General features: G+C 36.2%; 2 protein-coding genes across 4 annotated transcripts in view; one reads left to right on the top strand and one right to left on the bottom strand.

Moving 5' to 3' along the window:
• LOC126260869 (phospholipase ABHD3) overlaps positions 1–19,474 on the bottom strand; it is a 548,197-nt gene that overhangs the window by 355,823 nt on the left and 172,900 nt on the right. The gene's annotated exons all lie outside the window — the stretch shown is intronic.
• LOC126260837 (glutaminase liver isoform, mitochondrial) overlaps positions 1–19,474 on the top strand; it is a 123,198-nt gene that overhangs the window by 18,624 nt on the left and 85,100 nt on the right. For 2 of the 3 annotated variants that reach the window (XM_049958239.1, XM_049958257.1), the window contains exons 2-4: positions 3,965–4,053; positions 11,277–11,315; positions 14,554–14,653. In XM_049958239.1, coding sequence (XP_049814196.1) covers positions 3,965–4,053; positions 11,277–11,315; positions 14,554–14,653 — 228 coding nt within the window. The remainder of the gene's footprint in view (positions 1–3,964; positions 4,054–11,276; positions 11,316–14,553; positions 14,654–19,474) is intronic. The other variant, XM_049958247.1, reaches the window with a different exon arrangement.

The raw sequence follows: 19,474 nt of genomic DNA, 5'->3' as shown, positions 1-19,474 counted from the left end.
AATCAATTCAGTTAGAGCAGAGGATTCAGTCCATTCCATGTAAAACTGGCCACACCATTATGGAACCACCACCAGCTTGCACAGTGCCTTGTTGAAAACCTGGGTCCATGGCTCTGTGGGGTCTAGACCACACTCAAACTCTACCATCAGCTCTTAGCAACTGAAATAGGGACTCATCTGACCAGACCATGGTTTTACAATCATCTGTGGTTCGTCCGATATGATCATGAGCTCAGAAGAGGCACTGCAGGCAATGTTGTACTGTTAGCAAAGGCACTCGGGTCGGTTGTCTGCTGCCATTGCCCATTTACACCAAATTTTGCCACACTGACCTAACAGATATGTTCATTGTATGTCCCACAATGATTTCTGCAATTATTTCATGCAGTCTTGCTAGTCTTTCAGCACTGACAACTCTATACAAATGCCGCAGCTTTAAGTCATTAAGTAAAGGCCATTGGTCACTGTGTTGTCTGTGGTGAGAGGTAAGGCCTGAAATTTGGTATTCTTGGCACACTCTTGACACTGTGGATCTCAGAATATTGAATTTACTGACAATTTCTGAAATGGAATGTCCCATACATCTAGTGTCAATTACCATTCAGTGTTCAGAGTCTCTTACTTTACATTTTGCAACCATGATCATGTCAGAAACCTTTTCACATGAATCATCTAAATAAAAATGAGAGCTCCGCCAGTGCAATTCCCTTTTTTACCTTGTTTGCTTGGTACCACTACCATTTATAGAAGTGTATGTTGCTACCACATGACATTTGTCACCTCAGTGTTTGATATAATCTTTTGAAAAAATGCTTTTAAACAATACCTCGGAAAGAGAATTTAATGAGTAATGTAAAAATAGGGTACAATAAGGGGTTTGAACAATGGAGCATATCAAAATTATGTGCTGCCTTTCATACACTGGCACATATTTAGCCCAGTGTGGTGTGTTATGTTGAATGAGATACTGAGGAAGTCAGCAAACCATCTTCGGCATTTTCTTTCCTGCACAGAAAGGTTACAAAAGTGAATAGGGTCACCTCAGACAAACTGGAATTTCCATTTTGTGGTAGTTTCCTTGTAGAAGCAGACATTATGCTAAAGATGGTGGCAGTATTCCACTGGGTAAACTGGCAGCCAGAGTGGTTAATTGTATCTGTAAACACATCATTAGTTATGTGGTTGCCAATGACTCTACAGTTCAAGATAATGTACATGTACCACCTTACTCTGAGCCCAGCCTCTTTTTTCACATCTGTGTCTCACCGTCAATAGACCAACTGTGGCATGTGGCAACCATTGCTTTTATGGAGGAAGAAAATTTTAAGTACTGTAGATTGGCACACTGTAATATTCATGGATAACGTGTGCTGGTGAATAAAATGATATAGAGAAAGTGAAGAATCCAGTAGATGGATAAAATACAGTTTTAAACATGATGATTTTAGGAACTAAAACAGTGATGGCTGTTTTAAGTAAACTATTTTGTTAAAAAACAGCTCAAACAATAATTGCTTGTGATCACCTATTGGCTTCATTAAAATCATCATGACATTGCTTTACACTGAAAAAAGGAAAGTGTTGGCAGATGAACAAAACCAAATTTGAACTTACTTTTTCAAAACATTGACTTTAAAAGAAATATGAAAATGCATGATGTATAAAACAGCATTACATTGTTAACTGTCTGCCACCATTGCTGAGTGATCAGTTTGTCTGATTGCCAATTGGAGGACCTGGTTTCAATTCCCATTACTGCCAGCAATTTTTTCTTGGTTGAGGGCTTAGAATAGGGTGCACTCAATCTCCTCTGCACGTACTCAATGAATTAGTTTTAGACTGTGGTCCAGCAAAGTTACACCTGCATCTAAAGATCATTCTAGAGGTATCTATCACTTGCTGAGGTGACATGAGACAACTGCTGATACAGTAGAAGCCACAGTTACTAATAGCTATTGTGGCTGGGAAGATGTGCCCACTTTGGATAACCGGATGGTAATTGAATACTGTAGTTTAAAGGTGCAGTCATTAAGAATTAATATATGCAGTTTAATATAATTTGCTGTTTGGTTTTGCTCATTTGGCCCATATTTTTGTTGTAATAAAACCCTCCAAGGACACGTTTCAGCAGATGAACAGGAACTGAAATTTGCTATGTTCTAACAACAGTCCAGGATAATGAATTAATGAACACATTGTAACAATATATTAGTTTAGGTGCATTGCAATGAAACACTATATAACATATGCCAGAACTGCATATGCAGCTTTATGCTGGCTACAGGAGGCTGAAGAGAAAAGCTGACATGCAACAGTTAAGAAGAGGTTCTTTGATGAACATTGAGACTACTGATTATGTTTACTAAGGACAGTATCAATCATAACTGACAAAATGTAAAACGTTCTGATGATTCAGTGCTTTCTCCAGTAAATAAAGATTCAGTATGAGAATACTGGTCATAAGGAGTCTGTTTTGGCCTGAAATATAATGAAGAATAGTTCTTCAATGGCAGTGTGGGGCTGATTGTAATTCCTTGGAGTTGTAATGCTTCACAGGATGAACTGTTGCCTTGGTACTGCATAATATGCTCATATAATGAGTAATGCTACTATCCCATCTGTGTGACAACTGCACATTGTTGTGGCCTCTCTCTGGGCTCAATGGCTTTGTGTGTATAAGTGCTGATATGGATGCAGTTATGTTGTGTATGACACGTGGATTCATAAGAAAAGAAATGAGGAGGTTAGCTGCAGAACTGGTGAAGAACAGACTATGTGGAAAACACTAACTAAAAGAAGGGATAGTGTGACAGGTTATGTATGAAGATATCAGGAAATAACTCCAATGATTTTAGAGGAAGTTATAGAGTGCAAAAATTATAGTGGAAGAGTGAGATTGGAATAGATAATTGAGGACATTAGGTGTGACCTGAAGAGACTGGCTCAGGAGAGGGAATCATGGCAAGCATCATCAAAACATTCAAAGAACTGATAAGGGGGGAGGGGAGAGCTATTATATCTGTGGACACTATATTGATACTTCTAACACCCTGGGATCCTTTGACATACTTTTTCAATCAATTTTATTCCCTCCACCCCCTCCCCCACACTCCCCCCCCCCCACCTCCACTTAGAACTAGTTGAAAGTCTACCTGTTTTCTGTAGTTGCATCAGTGAAATTGCATGACTCAGTGTGTAATGTATCAGCTACGAAAGCAACCTCTCCACTGCTGCAATGAATGACAGTGGCAGTGTTAACATGATCAGTGTTATTTTGTCACAAAGAAGCAACATTCCAGAACATAATTGTTTTAATTAATTTTATAAATATGTCTATTTTGCCTGTTTTCTTCACTGTTAACAAAAAATTCCTGAGGAAACATAATTGCATGAGATGTCCATATATAGCATAAATTTAGTGGGACTAATGATAAAGAAGTGCAAAAAATAAATGATTAAGTGAAAAAGTATTACACAAGATACTGTACCTTAAATCTCAGCTATTAGGAACATCTTCTTCCACAACTAAATAGGAAAAGAGTGGAAAGTAGTATGGAAAGAGGTAAAAATCTCAAGTTGCTCATTATAAGACATTAAATGGGAAATATACAGTATTTATTTCCCTTTTGTTTATTTATTACTCAGTCAGTCTTCGACTGTTCTTGACTTGTTGGCCTGTTTTCTGTTCCAGAATGTTAGTTTGGGTTTTTATGATTCTGTTTTGTCTTTGCTGTAACAGTCATTGCACTTTATTTGTGAGGCACATACTGGGAGAAGCATTTGAGGCATAGGTGCTGTTTGTTATCGATATACATAGTTTATTATTAGATCATCTGAAATTTTAACATGATTTTGTAAATGCATCCAGCTTTTCTATAATTTAATTTGCTGTCTTGTTTTTAAATCTTGTTTCCAAATTATACACAGAAATCTTCTATTTTATTGCCTGTGTAAATTGTTTCAGAAATTACAAAGACATCACATTGCAAAAGTTTTTACCCCAGTTGAAGAATTTCAAAAGTATAACCCAGAGACAGGGCAACTTCAATCCAGGTAACTAATGTATATAGCTCAATACCTTTGAAGTTTTTGAGGAAATTATTATTGTGTAGTAGTGTTGTAGAAGTATTCCTTTATATTTAGTTTTATGGTGCATGAGAAAGAGCTGGTATTGGTATTGATAACATTTCAAATGATGAGAGAGAAATGTCTCATCCATAGCAACTGACAAATTACAGCTGTTCTGATTCTGTATACATGATTGACTGCGTAACAATCAACTAAAATTCCTCAGGGAAGAGCCTTCTACTGAAAATTGCAGGTGCCTGTGATACTGAAAAATTAAGAAAGTGTGTGGAAACCATTACTGAGAATGATGTGTAAAAGTTTTTTGCATTTTAATATTTTGCTAGAGTGATCTCACCACATTATTACAGAGATTAGCAAATCTGATTGAAGAAAGCATCTTCAAGACTGAAGAGTTTGCAATCTACCTGCTCTAATGAAAACAATTCACAGATAAAGTTATAGATTAAACACATTATCAGCGAGTATGGTGGTGATGTGGAGAGAGGCCCCATTCTTCCATTATTCTGGAGAAGCACAGTAGTGTTACTCCTGGCATGGCTTTATGGTGTGGAGAGGTATGACTTCTAGTGGCAGCTGGTAGTGATTGAGGGAACTGTGGCAACACAACAGTAGGACACAGACCTCCTGCATCCTTGTGTGTTTTCCTCTCAGCTGACAGCATCTTGGAGCAGTTTTTCAAGAGGATGATGCTCATCCACATGTGACACATGTCTCTGTGAACTGCCTGTGTGATTTTGAGCTATTTCCATGCCCAGCAAGATCCACAGATCTTTCCCTGATAGAACCTGAGTTGGACCAGCTCCGATGTCAACTCCATCATAGTACCAATATCCAGGATATCAAGGACCAGTTACAGTAGTTGTGCACCAGCTTACCTCAGGAGAGGATACAACACAGGGTGACAATTCTGCTGGAAAACCTGAAATTTTTAGGGAATTACATTTTACCTGGAAAAAACAGGAAATTTCAGCTAATTTCTGGATTTTCATGAAATCTCAGGGAATACTGTATCTTTAATCTGGCACTGAAATTTAATTTTATTGAGTTTTATAAATCACAAATTTTATAAGACTTAATATTTCAAAGTGTGTTAATTGTATGATAATATTACCACATAAATTATCGATGTTTAAAAACTGTGGTTAAACTACCTTTTATGGGTAGTATATCTCATCTGAGAGGAAAGAAACATCATTATTGTTTTTGTATCCCCTCCTGCCCCCCGGCTCTCCATTAATTTATCAGGAGCTTCTTGACATCATCTTTCTCCTCACACCTCGAATTCTGAGGGATCCTGTAACAGCTTTATGACACCCGCTGTAACCAAATCAGTGCATGCATCCTGGCCAGATGCAATGAAACATCATACTGAAAAGAGGGCTTACTCTGTCAAGTTCTCTGAAAATTTGACTTGATTTAGTAATAAATGACATAATATCACATACCCTCTCAACCCATAAAGTTTCATTTTGTTTCCTCCTTCCCTTCTGGTGCTTCACTTTTTTATGTAGGGCAGTGTACATCTGAGGGAGAGCTAGAGGAAACTGTACATACATCTGTGTGTCAACAACTGTGAATACATCTTAGTTGCCAGATGCAACCAAAATGCCTTGTGGCTTCAAAATTGATAGGTGTGAAATGGGAAACAATAAATACAGCTGAATGAATGAAAAAATAGAAAGAATCAGAAAATAACATCCAGTATTTGCATGATCACTGCACTCTGCATCAAAGTAATTTCTTATTTCAGACTGTGCACAACTACAGTCAAATTCACAACCTCCTTCTCAGATTGTACTACGAGGCTAGTGTGAAAAGTTCTCAGGGTGGAATGGAAAAAAGACTTACCTCAGTGAAACTTTTTTATTTTTCAGTGTAGTCTCCTGGTACACTAATGCACTTCATCCAGTGATATTCCAATGCCTTGATCCCATCTTCAAAATTAGATTCCCCCAGGCCTGTAAAATACCTGTCAACTTCAGCTGTCAATTCTTCATTTAAAATGAATCTTCATCCATGAAGAAGAACTTTGAGTTTGAGGAAGAGATGCAAGTCTGATGCAGCCAATCCAGGCAAATTAAGTAGTTGTGACAACAAGTTGTATCTTAGTTCATGTATTTTTTTCATGGCAGTTACACTTCTGTGTAGGCCTTACTTTCTTCCTTGCTAAATCTGCCCTTTTTTCATGTGTCTGTTTCTGTAGTTGGTTCAGGAGGCTAGCATAGTATTGTGCCACAACAGTTTGACTAGTGAGAAGATAATTTATCATTAGAACCAATTTTCCATTCCAGAAAACTGACACCATCCAAGATGACTGACTGGCACAGAAAGCATTGTTCGTTGTTCTGACAATGAGTCGAACACTGGGCAGACATTTACATTTTGATGCACTTCTGATCCTGCGTTAAGAATTGTGCACCCATCCAGAAGATCATTTTATAATCTCTGACTCCACTGTTAAAATGTGATATGGGCATTCAGACGACATCCATCAGCTTCAGGAATTTCTTGTAATTTCAGTTGGCAATTCTTCATGACCATTTTAAGCACTTTTGCAATAATTTCTGGGTAGTGTCACGTCTTAGGCGACCACTATGCAGATCACCATCTAACTTGTCCTGAGTAAATTTAAACTCATTTGTTCACTTCGCAACAGTTGAATTTGAAAGAAAAGCAGATTCCCTTGCTTTCATACTACTATTTATGAAGTACATAGTCACTGCTCAAATCTCAGTTTCTTTCATCATCACAAATCACTACACAGGAACAACAGAGAGATGTCTGCACCACAGATCTCTCCTCAGAGCACTGACACATCAGATGCTTACTCAAGAAGAATGACCTTTTTTTTGTGTGGGAACCTCATTTCACTAGTGCTGATAGCTGATGGTGATTCTGCATACTTTTAAAAGTGCCCTTGTATTTTGGTAAATGTTTCACAGATACAAGCATTTATCTCCTCTTCCAGAGTTACCAACTGACACTTTTTTATGTTGCTTTACCACTACTTTTTAACTACTGTTGCACCTGTTTCCTGCATTCTGTTCAGATGTATTCAGTAATCCTCCCAAGTCAGCAAAGTGTTCACAAGATCACTTTAATTTCTTTATTGTTTTGACAGTATTCTCTTCCTAGCTGGGTGGGCATATTTTTAATTTCAATCTACTTCAGTCCAAGTTGGCATGTCTTTTCTTGTTTGCAATCATATTCTTAAGTTTTGGCTTTCATCACTACTTATTTTCTTTTCATCCTTTTTGTACATGTTTACTGAATTAGATGTGATTTTTGCTGTGATAAAAGGAAAAGTTATATTGAACTGTAATTGTTCCTCATTTTTATTTTTCCAGTATCTTTAATGAATTCAGATAATTATCCTAGCTTTTATCTTTGGCTTATTTGACAATCTGAGGTACATTATAAGATTTGTTGTCATTACTTATGTCTGAATTGAATACACAACAGTTTTTGCTCATATCACCACTTAAATTTGAAATGGAACCGAAACAGTGTCCACTTCAGTACTTTAATTTGCTGTGAGGATGGTAAATGAGTTGCAGCAGATTGTGTAAGTGATCTTAATCTACAATGAGAAATAGAAACAGCCACCCAGTAGAAACATGTGTTAAGGAAATGGGAAACAGAATGGGGAAGAAGGAAGTTGAGGACAAAGATAAATTTTAAAAAAAGATAGATAGATAGATACATACATACATACAAGGACAAAGAAAGATGTATGAATGAAAGAATACACAGCCATAAATAAATGTATATGGATATGGAAAATAAGAAAAGGTGGAGCTCAGTGGCAGTGAAAGAAGGAGGATATATGAATATTTAAAATTATGAGTTAAATACTGAAGACAGAATTGATAAACGGGACTAGGAAAAAACTGAGCCTTAATGAGCATCAGAAGACAATTTTGTGGGAGAAAGCATATGATGATTTTTCAAACACTGATGCTGAGCTGTGGCATAGCATGTCATATGACATGATATTTTCTTTATTTTGTCTGTTATGCTGATTGCAGAACTGGCAGACTGAAACTTGTAGCTGTGCCATTAATTGTATCTGGGTAGTAAGAGCATTGCCTGGAAATACATGAATCTGGGTTTGAGTCCTGCAACAGTTTTTTTTAATTTCCCAAAACATTTCAGTTTGTCAAACATTCCACTTCAGAGCATAAAATTCATTCTAGGAACAACTCTTAGGCTGTGACTAAGTCATCCTCTGCCATACCTTTTGTCTCAAGGATTAATTCAGCGGAATGTGGAATGTAGGAGAAAACTACCAGCAGACTGAAACTTTGAGCCAGGCTTATACTATTGTATAGCGGAGTCAGTTAACTGCTTCTATTCCATTGATGAATTTCTCCTTAAAAATGGTAGCCAGAACAAAGTGTAGTAGCTTGAGAAGGACTAAAAAGAATGCTAACACTAATCATGTATATATATCCTATAAACTGACTCATTCCATATCATTTTGATAAAAGAATCATTCAAATGATCTATGTAACATGTGCCTGATGACTAGCAGACTAGGCTATTCATTTATGTGACAGCATGTTTGAACATTTGTAGTGGGAAACTGCCAGAGATACCTGTAACATCAGCATGCAAATTTATATTACAGAAAATGTGACAAATGAAATTAACTTTTGTGACTCTTCTTTTATACACTCTTGATTCAAAAATGTATGGTATTACTAATGAAAGTAGCCTGATTCTAGAAGACTTCAGAATTATTCATTCTGTGGGGAGAAGGGTAGGGGGGAAGTGGGAGAGAGAGAGCAGGGGGAGGAAAGGAGGAATGTTCGGGGAATTGAAGCTGTAGAAATAGATTTGAAGCTATGAAGATGGAATACCTGTAACATAAGATTCTGTACAGAATTTGCAACTGAGTTAGCCCCTCTCTTAGCCAGTACTGATTCCTAGAACAAAAGACTGTTCTCTGTGTTTGGAAGAAATATAGGCCACACCGGTCTACAAGAAGGGGAGCAAAAGGTGATCTACAAAACTACCATGCAATGTCCTTGACATCCATTTGTTGTAGAATCATAGAAGATATTCTGAGATGGAACATAATGAGATTTCTAAAACAGAGCAACCTCCTCCATGCCAACCAACATGGCTTCCAAAAAAAAAAGTGCTTGTATGAAACTCAACTCACACTTTTCTCACATACTGTATCCATAGATCAAGGCAGTCACGTAGATGCAGTATTTATTGACTTCCAAAAACCACTGCTCATTTAAAAAAGTACAATCCTGTGGTGTACCTAAAGCAATTTGTATCTAGAATGGGCTCTGAGAGAAGCAATGAAGATTATGGTGCCAATACTACTTGGCAAATTTTTGCAACAGTGGTTTATTTTTAAAATTATACTGGGTTTCAGTGTTATATCTGGTATCATGACTGTGAACTTTTTTGACTTGTTTTCATAGAGATTCAATTTTTTACTAATAAAATGTGTGGGAGAGAATACGTATTGGGGAGCAAGTGTAAGTATTTCAACTGCCTCGACAGTCTGTAGCAAAGCATTGCTTACTCTACATATGATTATTATTATGGTTTTCTTGAACAATGAGTAAGCAGTTTTCCCAGAAAAGATTCCATATGACATTACAGAGTGAAAACATTGTATTTTTCCTTTTGTGCCACAAGCAAAACAGAATGCTATGAAATAAATGACAGAAATATGCACTTCATCATCCAAGAGATGACACAGTGTTTCGCTATCCTCACAAATACATTTCATTATTTTCTCCCACTATAGCTACAGCACAATAATGCTTGCACCTTCTTGGACAATACGTGAGTTTCTGTTTCTCTTTACAAGTCAGAACAGTATTCTGCAGACTAGGAGCTGCCTGATACCAAAAGAAATGTTTTTGTGTGCTAGACTCATTATATGAGCTTGTGCCAACAATGTCCTTCAGCTGACGTGTGGTGCCATCCTGTACTGAAGCTCTCTCACTGAACCAACAAAAACATGTTTATTCTATGTGTTCTTAAGTGTTCATGGCCAAAGGTAATCCATATTATACTTCACAGGAAATCCATCATTATTTTAAGAGGTAGCAAGAGCTGAAATAATGTACGCCTGTATCACAACTACAATATTTGACAAAATAAATAGAACTAAAAATTTGTCAACAGATATCATAACAGTGCTTTATTGTGCACAGTCAAACAAATAAGGACTGTCATGAACAGTCATTAAACCATGTAACACACATGTGTGTGAATAACTAACTGAATTATTATCTTTAGCTCTTGAAACAAATATATAAATCTTTCAGTCATAGAAAATATTTGAGTATATTACTTTTTGTATACGTAGTATGTGAACAATATAAATTAATGTATCATATTTTGTAATATAGAATCTCCTGTACCACATACAAGTTGGAGAACATTCCATAAGTTCAAATAAGATATAAGGGGCACAAGCTGTGTGGAGTCAGATGCTCTAAAAACGTGGACAAACATGTTTGTTTACTGGCATTTTAGCAGGAGCAAAACAGATATTTCCAGACATACTCGAGTCAGTATCTTTAAAGCCTTACTCCAGCTAGCAACTACAGCTTGCCAGTTCCATAAGTTACAACCATCTGGTGTGGGCATAATAATCTGAAATAGAATATTTGTGGAGGGCATTTGAATAAACCATGGGCGGGCACACTAATGGATCAGACCGCTTTGTGAAATTACTTGCTCGGTTTCTTAGGTAATGAAAGACTTTTGGTAGTTGTAAGAAACAGGTTTGTAGTTAATAAGGTGTATTTCACTATGTACCATTTTAACCATGCATTTCCCACCAAACAAAGTAAGTACAAAGGCATTTTGGTGAGAATGGAAGTATGTTTTTGACCTTATATGATGTGTGCTGTCAGGTTTGGTTTACAGTCCTATTTCAGTAGACAATAATCATAGCACTTGAGTGACAGCAGTAACTAATTATATATCAAGGCCAACCCCTGTGTTCTGTTCTGTCCTGTTTAGAACACTGATCAATTCTTAGAATGCATCATTGCAAAAAATACTAGCTTTTAAACAGATTACTGGTTCTCTATCACTGTTAAAATTTCCTTAAAGTTAATAACACAGTAATGTTAAAACATAATTGTATCTTTTTATGCTTCTATTAATAATAATATTTTGTTTCCCATGTATCTAACACTCTCTAGAGGATTGTCTTTCATCCATGATACCAGTTACATCTATATGTAAGTAAAAAAATAATTGTAAAAGAAATGTGTTGGCATAAAAATGAGCCTTTCTAGACAGCTTCCAGCATGTTTTAAATAGCATTCAAAATATTAACTCTTCCACATATAGTGTCAGTTGCAGTAGAAGTCTGTGTGTACGTAAAAAGTTGATGACACAGAAACAAAAACAGGTGTTGGTGTTAGAGTCTCTAGACATTTTTCAGCATGTTAGACTGTTGTAACAGAACATTAGCAATTGTACATAGATTTTCAGTTTCAGTCACCTTCTGAGTGACAAGTAAATTATTAAAAATGTATTAAGATGTTTGACGATGACTTTCTGGCCAGTTCTCTGCATGTTAGATCGTAGTCACTATATTAAATGTTATACATAGATTTTTAGTCGCAAGAGATAACTCTAAGTAAAGAATAAGAACAGCCTTTAGACATACAACTTTATGCATGTTATATTACTTATGTAAAAAATCAGCTGTGTGTGATGATCTTTTAATTTCCAGTAGACATAGCATTTGAGAAACTGAGAGTACTGTACAAAGTTATTGCTAATTCAGTTTTTGGCACCAGAATAAAAGAACCAAAACAATTTAATGTCAGTGTTTTAATTTCAGAAGTTTAATATTTTTGGTTCTTCACCTTGAAATAATTTATTACAAACGCAAACAGTGTTAGTGGCAATTTATTTCCTGTGCTGTTATCTGTTTCTTTATAGCAGATAATTTTTTTGTAGCCAGCATGTCTTAGATGTTTCAAGCTAAGTAATGCTTGTACACATGTTACTGCTATTTTAATTATACTTTTAAAAGACAAGAACAATATCTAAAATTATTCACAGGGAGTGGTCAGTAATGCAGTTATCATTTCTTATGATATTAGCCTAAAGAATATGAATATTTTAAAATTAAAAATTTCTTGTGTAAAGTGTAATCAGTCAACTATATTATTTAGTGAACATTTAAATCTTTTTAATGACTCTGTGATTTATTATGATATAGTGTACAATTGTCCTCAACTTAAAAGATCAGTTGAAACACTGCATGGTTTTACAGGGCAAAGTCTCACTGAACATGGTATGCTATTACCTTTTTCCAACACTGGAAATGACTGACACAACTGGTTATAGGGAACCTAAAGCTTAATTTCACCCCAAACCACAAAACCACATCTATGATACAACTGTACTTTATCCTTAATTTTTCACTGGGAATCTGTTGGCATATTTTAGAAATACAATGATTTTGGAAACATAGAAAAATTTTTATTTAGAAAACCTTAAAACAACTTGATAGTGACTTCTCACAGATACTTCAGGTTTTCAAACAATGGAAAATCCAGGATGGCCATATAGTGAGATGCTGAGTCGCAGATAGGCACAACAAAAAGACAAATAAATAAAGCTCTCGGCCATTAAGGCCTTCGTCAACAGCAGATGTTGATACATAAAAAAAAGAAAAAAAAACACACACACACACAAAAATGCAACTCACACACATGACCGCAGTCTCAGACAACTGAAACCACACTTTCAGTTGCCTGAGACTGCAGTCCTGCGTGGGAGTAGCGTTTTCACACACACGTGCACGCACCGCGTCTATTGTTGACGAAGGCCTTAATGGCCGAAAGCCTTATTTATTTGTGGCAGTCTTTTTGTTGTGCCTACCTGCGACTGAGCATCTCCACTATACTGTGAGTAGCAACTTTTCTTTTCATAATATCAATACTTCTGATTTTGTTCTTTACCTTTTTTGTTTTTGTTTCGTCACCTATTTTCTGTTATTCCTCTTGAGTTATGTTAAACATAAAGTGCACTTGTGAGATAAGTTTATTTATTATCATTTCCATTACTTGTGCTACATGTTAGCATCTTCTGCAACTATGACCTTGACCTGCTTCTCCAAACTACAGGTATTTATGTTGATCCTGTTTTATGCAACTTCACATAGTAAATTGGAAAAAAACCCTCTTTCAATGACCAGTTAAATCAGTTCCTCATTGATTTAAAAAACAAAAAAACATGTAATTGTTGCATATGTGAAATACCTATATTTCACCTGTAATCATTCTTATGCCATAGTCAGAGACATTAGGCATAACATGCAAAAAGCACTAGAACTTCTCAATGTATCATTCTAAGACAGTCCTACTGTCACAGCATTTAATTAATGAAACATGGCTGTTTCAGCTAATTCAGACATTTAAGCAGACCTGCATTCTGAATGGTGTGGATGTTAGGAAAGCTCTTTATTGCCAGTGATCTCTTTTGTGTCAATCTTTCTATGTTTCAGAAATAATACAGAGGCAGCAGGAATGTTACAATAGATTTTTTTTTGGGGGGGGGGGGGGGGGCAAAAAATCTATTGAACCTTCCTGCTGCCTCTGTATTATTTTTTGTACTGTATTTTTTGGAGTAAAAAATCTATTGTAGCCTTCCTGCTGCCTTAAAACCATGGCCATATCTACTTGGTTTGAAACTTCCCACTCCTATTGTTAATACATTCTTCCTCAATTTTACTGTTATGTGCTACACAGAAAATATAACATTGAATGTTAATTTATTTTCAGTTTTCAACATTTTTCCTCAGTTTATATGAATCTTACTAATCCATTTTGTTGCTGAGATTTCTACATGTTCATATTTTCCATTCCTTTCATTTCTTTGTGAGGTAATGGAGGAAAATAATGTATAAATTAGATTTTTAAGAAAATAAAGTACCAGTAGACGTAATTTTTTGAAATCTTGTTAGCAGACGAATTCACAACATGTGTCTATTCATTATTAAAGCTATACAATACAAAGATTGTATCCATAACAGTTTCTCAGTTTTAGAATAGGTTCATAATTTGAGTTTTATGAGTAAAATATGTTAAAAATCCATTTTACCATTCTTGCACTCTGCAGGAAGACAGACAGACAGAGAGGGTGGGGAGAATGTCAGGATATTGTGATTCAATTTCATTGGCTTTATTTATAGCGCCAGAGCTCTCTGGAGTCAGATGCATTATGCATCTTTGATTGGTGTCAAGTGAGTAGTGGTGTAACAGACAGATATGAAAGCTATTGGTTTAAGTTAATATGAACTTGTTCATGGCCTATATTAGATGTGACATGATCAATATAAGATGACATGCTTGTAAGTTACATAATTCAGGATGATGGACAAGGTATCACTCAGTCTCTGAGTTGTTGCTGTAGAGGACACATGGATATACGTGATTTCATACAGGACTGTCTTTGCAGTGCTCGTGACCAGGATCAAGCAAAGAATGCTGAAGATGTTCTCTTTGACATGTTCAAGAGTGAAGAAAATGACCTGCTTCCAATTGGAAAATTCCTTGCTGTAAGTGCTGAAAACGTGGCATATTCTTCACCCATATTGTTTTACATCTCTTAAAGAAGGCTTTTAGTGTTTATTTTTCACAGACAAAAATGAAAGAAAAATGCTGCCACTTTTGTGACTCTTAAATATAAGTTTGTGTGTTGCTTTTTGCCAAAAATAATGATATAGTGCCTGGTGGGATACTATATGTTAGCAAGAATACGTTATTCTTATTGAAAATAAATTTAATTACACTATTTAACTTTTTATGGTTTGCTCATATGTAAAGCACGCTAAATGTGTTTAACTTCACCATCTTAAATTTAATTTTATACATACAAGACTATTCTTTTTCTCAGTTGAAATCACTGCTGATATTGGTCATGGACTAAATATAAAAGTACAAGACATAATAAAAGACACGTTTCAATTTCAGTTTGATGATACTGGAAAAGTTCTACTATTTCTCATTGTACGACGAATAATACACATCTGTGGAATTAAAATATTTTGACTTGATTACCACAGACTTCAGATAGCAACACTACACCTTTAGATGAATCTTTCACCTATTAGTGCAATGTACTCTGATAATGAATAAACCGTGATGACATATACAAACTATCTGCTACATGAGGATTTGAACATAGGTTCTTGACTTTTCCAATGTGATTCAATTGTTGGCATGAGGTGCTTTAATATGGGTAATAAACAAATAATGTAGACTTTAATATTGTTATCCATTTTCAGTAAATTGTATTGAATGCTACTGAGTTATAACAAAAAATAGTCCTGTACCAATTTAGCACCTAATTCTGCAACTGTTTCTTTTCTAAAGTTCAAGTACACCCAGTTAATAGTTTGAACTGAGCTGCTGTTTGTATAGGTAATTTCATCTGCAGCAGAGCAGTACCCCTAGCTGCCACTATTACCCAGTATGATTACTGTGTGCATTGGCAGTTAATTGTCTGGTAACAGACATATTATTATCAGATATCTACTCAAAGCAGCAAAAATAATTAACAGATACTGAATAAACATCAGTTGGAGCAAACTTGACTGACCTACAACTTTTTTCAAGAAATGGGGTACAAGTAAATAAGACTCAAATGAAACGGCAATTGCGAATAAGGACTACTGTCAGCTGCCACTGAAAATTTGTGCCAGACCAGGATTCAAACCTGATTTTCTGCGGGTGGTCGCCTTTCCATTTGGCTATCCATGCATGACTCATGGCCAGACCCAAACTTCCATATGTTGTCAGCCATGCATCGACGACCCGAACTCATACATCCATTATATTTTATTCCCATACAGGTCAGACATTGTACTTGAAAGTTGCTTCCCCAGTATTGGCAGATAAATATGATATTGCAGTGCTTGTGTTATTCTGATTACAGTGCATGCATGCCAAAAGGATCTTTGCATCGTAACCAGAATAACGCAGGCATCATAATATCATATTTAACTGCCGATACTGAGCAAGTGACATTCAACTCCAATGTCTGACCTGTATGGGAAGATAGGTAATGGATGTACAAGTTCAGGTTGTAGACGCATGGTTGACGATATATGAAAGTTTGGGTCCAGCCATGAGTTGTTCATAGATAGCCAAATGGCAAGGTGACCGCTTGTGCTAAGAAGAAAATCAAGGTTCAAGTCCTGGTCCAGCAAAAATTTTCATTGTTGTCATTCCATTCTACAACTGACAGTAGTCCTTATTCACAAATTCATTTGATGTATTTCATAATGGCTGTGGTCACTGCAATGCCTGTTCCTTTGGACATGCATTCATCATAATCAGAATACACAGCATGCATGCATGTCCAAAGAAACTTTGCATTGTAAGCAGAATACATGGCCACTGCTAGCGTATAAATAAGATAGAAGTAAGTGAGAGGTACAATAGTGTTATACATGGTGGAGGGGGAAAATCACACAAACTGTAAGAAAACCTTAGTAAATAACATTATTGCTTCTGAGATTCAGCTCTGTTTTGTTAACTTAACTCAGTCCCAGTTGTGGTTTGGTATATAAAGACTTATTTTTTTCTCTCATATGTTAGTATCATCATATATGTGACATACTATGGCTTTAATTTTTATGTGTACTGTCAACAAATTTTGCTCACATCACTGAAATCTGGTAATGAATAATATACGCCTTTTTAAAAATAAGATTTTGCATTTCAAATGACACCATTCATTAACAGGTTTGAAAAAGACACCATTTTCTTCTATATATGTGTGTTACTAATCCATACTTAAAGCTGCAGCACCCCACAAAAAAAAAAAAAAAAAAAAAAAAAAAAAAAAAAAAAAACACTTTTAAATTTAATTAAGTTTTTTGATGTCTGGATGGATAATAGGATAAAACAGAATGAATATGTTGGTAATATAACATAGAAACTTAAAGATAGTTGTACATAGAGGACTTTCTCAACCCTTTCTCAATCTCTCATTGCATTCAAGAGTGTAACCAGGATTGGACTTGAGTTAAGGGTTGGCGAATAACGGAACAGTTTTGAGATTTCACAATGAATGGTTCTAGGAACACTTGCTGATAGCTGGTAATCTTTACCTATTTCGCCTTTTTGCAAAATGAAATTGAATTGATACATTTGTCTATGTTGTGGAGCAGGATTTGTGTTCAGTTTGTGAATATCATGATTGTGTTGATCTATATATGAAAATGCTAGCCTATTTTGTATACCTCCATGCCCTGTTCCCATGCAGGATGATTTTCTGTGATAATCCAGTTATGACCAGTAAAAATATTTATTCAGCAATTCTCCCAGCGCTTAGTGCAGGTACTCAGGGTAATGGAACACACCCATGTGCTGACATTGACAGAGGACAAATGTAAACATAAGCAGAATGCACACCCATCATTCCATCAACCATCGTCAGTTGAAGAGTTGTGTGAGTAGAATGTACACCAACGAAAAGAAGGTAGAAATGCTACTCATCTATGGGGAATGTAAGTTGGCAGAACAGTAACTGCATACTGTTTTCTTATGTATGAGTACATTTAGAACAGTAGTTTAGTCCTTTTAAATACTGTTGTGTAGATTAGGCATACAGTAAAGGCTGTCATTCCTACAAACTGCATCGACATAATGTTTCTTTTATTGTTGTTGTTGAAGGTAAGCAAAATGTTATGCAGGCAGTGGAACTGTACAGAGAGTGATATCCTGACAAGAACCCACCTTCCCGATAGATGTTTTCTCATGTTGTTGTGATGCTTCAGGAAATGGGAAGTTTCAACCCACGACAACACAGTCGTTGTAGCACTCGCACAGACGAAGCTGCCACAGTTACTGTTCTCACTTCCATTGCTATGAATCCACATGTGAGCACACAAGAGCTTGAACACAAGGTTGGCATTCTTAAAACCAGTGTACATCATATTCTTACACGTCACCAGTTCCATCCTTACGATGTATATCTACATCAAGAATTGCATGGGAATGGTTTCCAGAATCATCTACAGTTCTCTCAGTTGGCACAGCAGCAAATCCTCGCCAACCCAAACTTCTTCTCCAATGTTCTATTTACTGATGAATTTTCTTTCTCAAACAGAGGACAGGTAAATACAAGGACAACCCAAGATGGCTTAGACAGGTGGAACATCAGCGTCAATGGAGAGTTAACATCTGGTGTGGGATGCTTGGTACTACAATTGTTGGCCCTTATTTCATCAATGGTAGTCTAAATGGCACAGTGTATGTCAACTTCCTCAGGCAAATTCTTCCTCCTCTTCTGTATGAAGTGCCGCTAAGAACCAGAATGCTTATGTGGTATCAACACGATGGCTGTCCAACACATAATGCCTCGCGTGCACGTTGTGTTCTGTACTGAAGGTATCCTACCAGGTCTCCTGCTAGGTCTCCTGATTTAAATCCTCTGGACTTTTTACTTTAGGGATGCATTAAAGACGTTGTCTATCGCGATATTCTAACAACTCCGGAGGACATGCAGGAACGTATCGCGCTTGCTTGTAATTCTCTTCAGCAGGCAACACTGGAAGCAGTAAATAATTCTTTCATCCAATGAGTGCAGCAGTGTATTGGTGTCCTGTGTCACCACTTTCAGCACCTTTGAATGTTCTACTCCTGGGAAATGGTGCAGGAGAGTCAAAGTCAAATGATTTTACTTGGTTTTCATTTGTTTTCTGACAACTCCAGCAAATGGACGAGTTTGTGCTCCTTGGCTCCAAGTCAATGTTGTGTTATGTAATTAATAACATTGTGTTTCAGTGAATGGTAAACTGTGATACATTTTTGAATGTGTCTTTAGGAGAGGAAATGAATTCCAAATAACAAATACAGGGTTCCATTTAAAAAAGTCATACCGCTGTTCATATCTTCGTAAAAAACAAAGCTACAATGAAGGCAGTCATGCTGATTGATGTCCCCCTGATGGCTAAAGAACATTTGCTTGAAACATTTTGCAATTTGCATCTGGAAAAACAGTTATTTAGGGTGGTCAAGATAAATGGGACACCCTGTATATACACTTTACATCAATATTAACCACTCCCTGTCCTATTCCATTCATATTCCATTCAAAAGATTATATGACATCATTCATAACTTCAGGTCTTTAATCTTTTTCTTGCGATTCTTAGTTACAATGGAGACAGTAGAATTATTGCACTGTCTAACTTGAATATTGTTTTTCTATTGTTTGTACACCAAGGCATCATGAGAACAATGTCACCCTCCTTCCAGTGATTCCCTCATAATTTACCTGAGTATTCATGTTGCATTTTGACATAGGCTCTGCTAATCAGTCATAATCCCAGTAGCATACATCTGAATTCTCTCACTATATATTGTGA

The sequence above is a fragment of the Schistocerca nitens genome, chromosome 1 (genome assembly GCF_023898315.1).
Source record: "Schistocerca nitens isolate TAMUIC-IGC-003100 chromosome 1, iqSchNite1.1, whole genome shotgun sequence".
Classification (NCBI taxonomy): Eukaryota; Metazoa; Arthropoda; class Insecta; order Orthoptera; family Acrididae; genus Schistocerca; species Schistocerca nitens.
Note: the sequence above shows the minus strand (reverse complement) of the source record. Positions and strands in the feature narration are given on the sequence as shown.